This window comes from Hipposideros armiger, unplaced genomic scaffold (genome assembly GCF_001890085.2).
Source record: "Hipposideros armiger isolate ML-2016 unplaced genomic scaffold, ASM189008v1 scaffold_161, whole genome shotgun sequence".
Lineage (NCBI taxonomy): Eukaryota > Metazoa > Chordata > Mammalia > Chiroptera > Hipposideridae > Hipposideros > Hipposideros armiger.
Window position 1 is genome coordinate 2,451,292 of NW_017731511.1, and position 7,753 is coordinate 2,459,044.

Here is a 7,753-nt window from a genome sequence, read left to right on the forward strand (position 1 = left end):
AGAAAAGGGTGATAAAGGGGGTCAAATATATGGTGATGGAAAAACCACTGACTCTGGGTGGTAAATACACAATTCAATATATAGATGATGTATTATAGAAATGTACACTTGAAACCTATATACTTTTTCTAACCAATGTCACCCCAATAAATTTAATAAAAATTAAAAAAAAAAGAATATGGTCCAGGATTGGTTGTCTCCCCAACACACCAATTTCTTCTCTTTCTACTTTATTTTCTAAATTTCCTATAAAAAAAATAAAAGGCAAGGGTGAATTGGAAGACTTATATCTAAGGCAATGACTTGCAGAATGTGGTCCTTGAAACAGCAGCAGCAGCATCACCTGGGAACTTATTAGAAATACATCTTCTGTGTCCTACCCTACACTTCCTGCATGAGAGATTCTGAGTGTGGAGGAGGGGCAGCAATCTATAATTTAGCAGGTAATCTTGATGCTCCCTCACTTTCAAGAACGAAAGCTTTTCTTGAAGAGAAACTTTAAAGCTACTGATAACTTTGGACCCAGCCCCAGATTTTCATTTAATTAGACAGGTGTGTGATTCTTCAGATGTTTATAGCATACAGTGAAATCTGAGAGCTTTTGAGGCTTCAGAAGAACTTCCCCCTGTCCAGAGTGGAATTGTCTTTCTAAACTAAAAGTAAAGAGAAGAAAAATAAGTGTGTGGGGTTTTTAAATGAACAAAAGACGCTTAAAAATACATGGATTCCAAGGTTCAAGCATAGGTTTGTTTTCACAGTACTTATAACAATTTTGGCCAATATTATTTATGATTGTATTATAATGGCAATATTGCCCCATTTATCTTTAGGAGACTAAGATTATCCCTATGAGTGTAGTTGTATTTTTAATATTTGATGATTGAGAATATTATAGACGATCAGGAAATGAATTTGATAACATTTTTAATGAATATGCATTTTGTTCTTTTTTTTCTTTAAATATTTCTTTGAAGGAGGGGACACCACACTTCTACTCATTTCAAGAAAAATATTTTTAACAGTGCAGAGGTCTTTTTATTTTTTTACATCTATCATGCCATGAATTCCTAGGGCATGGGTTCCAGCAACTCAGGCTCCTTTCCATTGGTTCTCATAGAGTGTGCCTCTCTGGGTGGGGCAGGCTGGCATTTCAGTTGAACCCAAGTACCTTTCTCTTTGGCTTCCTTCTTTTTCTTATCATTTTCCTTCACCCGTTTCAGGAAGCTATCTCAGCTCTTATTGTTCTTTAACATGCTCAATACATACAGTAGTTCTCTCAGTAAGAATCTTGTCCTTAGCTTGTTTGTTGATGACAAAACCAACTGCATGCTGGGTAACACTGTAGACTCCTCCAATTTTGCCATGGGAACATTTGTGGGGCATTCCTTTTTGAACAGTCGCCCACTCCTTTGATGTCTGCAATATCACCTTTCTTGTAGATTCGCACGTTTGTGGCTAATGAAACAACTCCATGTTCTCTAAAGGCCTAGAGAACACAATGGCAGGGGCCTCCCTCCTTTCCCTTTGTTTTTGGTCATTTTGGCAAATTACTGGAAGATGGCAGTTCTGGCTGAAAAGCTGCATTTTATTCTTTACTACTGCGCCTAAATACATTTGAAAAATAATAATATGTATGCATAACTATTACTATTTCAGAAAATGCTTAGTATTGATAAAAACTCTTTTATAATAATTTCAGGATGCCTGAGGCCCATAAGCTAGGGACCGTTAAGGATTTTTATACTTTTATCTAAAAGAGATAGATAGATAGAGAGAGAGAGAGAGAGAGAGAGAGAGAGAGAGAGAGAGAGAGAGAGAGAGGGAGAGAGAGGTATTTTATTGATTTTTTACTGCTTATCATTCCATGATGTGACTGCCCAAATTGATAAAATCCTTCCAGAAGGTTTGGGACCTACAAATAAATTAAATTATGCACAACATATTATATTGCAATCTTTTGCAAATTCACCATCCATTTATGGTATCCCTGATGTTCTCTAATAATTATGGTATTAATTTTATTATATCACCACATTTCTCAGTTATGTTGGAAAAAAGAGCACTTACCATGTAACCCCATATAAGTTATTTGAAAATGAAATATTTCTGTCCTTCCATAATTAAAGACAAATTTCTGTAATTATAACTCTTATTTCTCTGAATATATCATTTTGTGATATTTTCTCAACTTTAGGCTAAATATCACAATATCCCTTCCTTCCTTCCTTCCTTCCTTCCTTCCATCCTTCCTTCCTTTCTTCCTTCCTTCCTTCCTTCCTTCCTTCCTCTTATAAAATGCCTTAAAATCTAGCTAAGTTTACTTGGATATTTCTGCTAATAATGTAAAGCCTCTAAGTGACATGGATTAAGTTATCTTCCACTTTGCTAAACATCTTTTAAAAGAACCTGTTGAAGGCTGAAAAATTCAACCAATTAATTGGCTGAAGTAATTGATTTGCTTGACATGAAACAAATGTAACTATTTGGGAGTGAATTTCCCTAAATATCCTAATTATTTCTACTTTGCATAATGTGTGCATATACTAATAATTGTACTTCTTTTTAAACTAGTAAAAAGAGTAGACCAATGCTTTGGGCTGGACTCCACCCAGAAATGGCAGAAGACCACTACTTTTGCCCGGAAGCATGGGCCCCGCTGGCTACCTAAGCTCCGTGGGCAGCCTTTTGGGGATAGGGTCAGTGTTGCTGTGCAGTCTGGCTGTCAGCAGCTTTTCTCTGCTCTACCTGGGTCTTTAGTGTCAGGCTGGGGCACTTCAGGAAGGAGGCACAGGGACTGGCAGGGTAGGGAGTGGGTGCTCCATGTAGCCAGGAAGAGCAGCCCAGGCAGCTGGGCCATCAGTGTGATCCAGGTGGGCCGCGCTGTATGGACAAATCACTTTCCTATCTAGCTTTCTCTTATCATTGAAACTCAGGTTAAATTATCACCACCCACTGGCATTTCTTCATGGTCCAGTAGTCAGTGTGTGTGCGCGCGTGTGTGTGTGTGTGCTTCCCCTATTGCTTCAAATATGACTTTATTCAAGCACTTACCACATTCCCTTGGAATTATTTGCGTATGTATCCATCTCTCCCACCAGACCAAGGACACCTCAAGACACTGACTTATCCTTGGACAAGAGAAGTGTCCATAATGACTAATGAACAAATGGAAGGCCAGCCACATGGCTAACGCATCTGACGAGCATGAGGAAGAGAACATGCAAAATCATGTTGCTGCCTGATAGCACATGGCAGGTCCTCTATTACAACCTTCCCCCCACTCTTCTATTATATCTCCTAAACTCAACGATACAGACACTTGTAATTTTCTGAACATACCAGGTTATTTCATGCGGCTCTCTGCCTTTAAATTTTTGAATTTACACACCCCTCTCCTTTGGGGAGAGGAGGGCTGGCAAAACCCTACCCTTTTTTTCCAGTCTCAGCTCATGTACCATCTTCCCCAAGAAAATCTTACATGTCTTTCCATTGCCCCTCCTTCCAAAGTTGAACCGGATGTCCCTCCTGTGTGCTCCTACAATATCGTTTATTTTCACTGACTGGCCAGTTTAATCCATGCTCTCCATTTCTTCTGGAAAAGATAATGACCAATGCCCACAGCAAACCGAATGTTCCTTAACACTAGGGTGCACTGGAATGCCCCACTTCTGCACCCCCACTTCCTAAGCGGGATGCTTACGGAGATCCGTTGTGTTTGTTCTCAAACCTACTGATGCCAGTTGTACCTGTTAATATAATTAAGTCATTTAGTTAGATGTGACTTAAATGCATAGCATATGAGTGAAGAAAAGAGTTGTGTTTCTTATAAGAGCAGATGGATGCTTTGGAAAGATGAGCTGCTAAAAAATTATACTGTTGAATTAGGTGTGGGCAAGAGAACAGACACAGATCGGGGGAGGGTATGTAAGACATCCTGAAGGGGTCTCCTCACACATGGTTGAAGTGCCCTTCATTTTTAACTCCACTTTATAAAATTCCAAACTAGAAACTGCTGAAGATGCCTTATGAGAGTGGTGTTTGGAACTCCCAACAGCATAGTCATACCAAAACAGTCATACCAAAACAGAAGCCCTTAGCCCTATATCAAAAATTAGGGAAGTACATGTGTTTTAAGTCAAAATAAAATGTCTAAGGCATGCATGTATCATTTTCACCTGTCCCAGTGTCATGTATTGTACTCAAGTGACTGGGGTGAAGGTGAGGGGACAGAGTCTGTCTCTTTCACTAGATTTTGAGTTTCTTGAAGATAGGAACCATATCTTGCTCATTATGGTAGTTCCTGTGCCTAGGAAAAGTGTTTGGATCCTAGCCTACTTTCTCTAAGGGATTCTTAACCCAAGGATACTATTGTAACTACAGTACTTACTTTAGTACGAGGGGTTTCAACGATTAGGTCTCTTTTATGCACGACAACCACTAGGGGGCAACATAGCTGCATTTCTTTGGAATGGTCATCCAAGGGAGGTGCCTACAAGCTAGATCCCCTAAAATGTGATGAGCCCTCCCCCACAAAATGTGTTGGAGAACTTGTGGCCTAAACATCTCACCAACATTGGTATTCTTTGAATACGTGTTTCCCTTGTTTATTTGGAGGAGCTGACTAATTCCATCTTTTCTTAATAAAAGGACCAAGTAGTAATCACCACTTCATTATGTTAATTATTAAAGCCCAGTCAATTCCTGGAAGAAAGAAAATAGGAAGAAGAAAAAAAAAATACCTCATGCAAATGTTGTGAGTAGTATCAAGGATTATAAATTGGTACAATGAAGACCACAATGTTTCACAGTGGAGTCTTTCAGGGAACACTCCTAAGAAAGTTATGGAAAGTGTGTCCATACGGAAGGACAGACCTCAACCCTTCTTCCCTTCCCCTGCTTGCGTCTTCTCCCAGTTCTGATGTGCTGGAATTGTTGACTCCAAAAATTAAGCGTCTAGATGCTCATATCTTTTCAGAAGGACTTACCTCTCCTAGTAGCAAGAGGGTAGTGAGATGATAAAGAATTCAAGACATCACCTTTAAAAGAAAGACCCTGGGAAAATAAAAAAAAGTACGATTATTTTACTTTTAAGTGAGTTGCCATGCTGAATTACTGCTAAACTGATGATCTGTGACGTTAACCACGCAGCTTGTGTCCAAGGGAGCTGAGGCCTCCTATTGTCACACGTCTTTGGGGATAGTAAAAAGAATATCTGTTCCAAAATACTATTTGAGAATTAATTAAACCTAAAACCAGGTAAACAGTCTAGTTTCACATTATTATGGGGTCTTGAAATAGTTGACCTAGAGGCTGAGCGATTCAGTGCCCAGAGCATTGCGGGAGTCAGCTGACCTGGGTTTGAGTCTTAACTCTGCCCGACTAGTAACCAGGGTCAGATTACCTCCTTTCTCTCAGCACCAGCTTTCCATTGCCGCCTGTAAAATACAGGGAAGTAGCCCTAGGGATTTGCCTTTAACTTCCCTCTGTTTCAAGAACACACCTTTTTAAAAGGCAAGATGAAAAAAAAATTATGCAAATTGGTATTTCTCCATCCGCACTTACCTTTTCTCTTAATGCAGTATCTGGCAGGGTCCAAGATATGGTTGGAACTGATACAAAAGGAATTTTCCAATGCAATTAGAATGGGATATTACTGTTTAAATCATATAAATTCAGCACGTGCTAGTTTGTATGCAGTACAGAAATGCAAACCCAGTATTGGTCCTCCAGCAGCTCCCCATTGAAGGGAGTGGTGGCAGCTTACTCAAAATGAGTAAGAAAATAAATATACATGGAGGAGAGCAGGCAAATGAATACTCAGATCTTCAGGTGTCTGTCTAGACAGCTGGCAGTCTTCCAGAAATACGATTAGGTTATGAAAGAAAAGTTCCATCCCTCACCCCTTAGAGTATAACTTCTCCAGCCCTTTCACAGGAGGAAGACCGGAGCTGGAAAGAGCAGTGTGTATCTTCACTTGTGTATCTTCACTTGTGTATTTTCAGCATTCTTTTGCCTGTAATGTCCTGTTGCTCTGTGTGTGGCATTTTGCAAGGAGTTATGGTACAAAGAGGTGTGAGACCTAATGATTGCCCTCAAGATGCTTGTCACTAATCATAGCTTCTCTCCTCCATTTGTCAGCTTGTCCCGGACATTTGGATTCTTCAAGAGAGTTGCCTCATTCTGTCCTCTGATAAAAAACCTGGGAGCCCTGGGGTCTAGCCATAAGTCTTCTCAACTTGGGTCTCCTTTGACTCTTTCCCCCCAGGGCCCATCCTAGTTGCTGAACATACAGAATTACTATGGGAATACTTTGGGGGATGGACCGAAACAAGTCGCTAGGCTACCGCCATGAGCCATTTTCTAGGGCTGGCTTTGTTTACTTGGTTTTGTGAGAAGGAGCAAGTGCCTCAGCTGGCCCATCGTTACATGAGGAAACTATTGTGAGCTCCAAAAGGAGTGAATGCATATAACTCCCTTAGTACCATTCCTGGAACATAATGCGCAGGTAAGCAAAGCCTCGATTTTATCATCATCATATACGATGATGCTGGTATAGAAAGCCCGGACTGTCGAGGCTCCCAGCCTGGTTTTGAATCCCTCACTTGGAATATAACCTCGAGAAAGTCTGACAGCCTCAATTGCTTCATCTGTAACATAAGGACAAAGTAGGACTGGATGCCTGGGGCGGGGGCGCATAAGACTTAAGGCAAAGCTCAGCAGAGAGTAGAGTCAGGCTCAGTCAATGGATTCCGTCGCTGTTATTACTGCAAGTGAAGGCGATCTGGGGGCGTCAGTGCCCGCTGAGGACCATGCCAACAAGTCTGGCCGTTTCAAGCATCCTTGCCTTTAACCAAGTAAACTCTCAGGTCCCAGGGGCAGGAAGGTTTCCTTGAAGAGGCGCGGGGTGGAATGGGGTGTGGGGGACACTGTGGGACCCACTGGGAGTGGAGAGGGAGAGGGCGAGTTTGCCCCCGGGTTGCGCGCGCCGCTTGCGAGTCTGCCCGTCGGGCTGCAAGGTCCTGCCTCCGACCGGAGCTGGCCTCGCCGCTCCCGCGAGTAGGGAGCCGGGCGGGACCCCGCCCAGGCGGCGGCCGGGTCCCCTGGGTTGGGCGCTGCTGGCGGAGCCGATGGGGCGGAGAGGAGCGCGGCGGGAGGAGCAGGAGGAGGAGGGGGCTGGTCAAGGGAAGTGCGACGTGTCTGAGGAGCCTTTTTATACCTCCTTCCCGGGAGTCCGGCAGCAGTCGCTGCCACCGCCATCCGTGCGTCCTAGTGTCTCCGCTCCCAGGAGCCGGGCTCCCAGTTCCAGCGCGCCGGGCGTCGCCGCCGCCAACCAGCATGTCCGGGGTCAAGAAGCAGAAGACGGTAGGCTTTGAGTTGCCTGCCTTCCTCCTCCCCTCCAACCGCGCGGCGCCGACCCTCCCGGGGGCACTTGGAGTCCCCGCTCCGGAGGAGGCGAGGGCCGTGGCGCGGAGGCGAGGGCGCCGGGAGGAGGAGGAAGAGGGAAAGCTGGGGGGGGGGGCTCGGCTCGGCGGGGGTTCCCGGGGCAGCCCTTGCCCGCCCGTTCCCCTTTGCCCCGCGCCTCCAGGAACCCTGGAAGTGGTCACGCCCGGGATAGAGTCCCGGAGCTTGCACAGTATGTACCGATCCAGAGAAAGGACCAGAGATTAGGAGATTTCCTTTTGGTCCCCAAGAGCCTTACCAGACCCGCCTTTTCTTTTCTGTAGGATCTCCGCGCGGGTGGAGCGGAGGGGGG

The 7,753-nt window shown here is 44.0% G+C and overlaps 1 protein-coding gene across 1 annotated transcript in view; it reads left to right on the forward strand.

Moving 5' to 3' along the window:
* Positions 1-6,791: 6,791 nt before the first annotated feature.
* The window catches only part of PAPSS2 (3'-phosphoadenosine 5'-phosphosulfate synthase 2), a 76,444-nt gene continuing 75,482 nt past the window's right edge, over positions 6,792-7,753 (forward strand). The window contains exon 1 of the mRNA XM_019651515.1: positions 6,792-7,362. Within this exon, the coding sequence (XP_019507060.1) occupies positions 6,910-7,362 (453 nt within the window). The 5' untranslated portion in view covers positions 6,792-6,909. The remainder of the gene's footprint in view (positions 7,363-7,753) is intronic.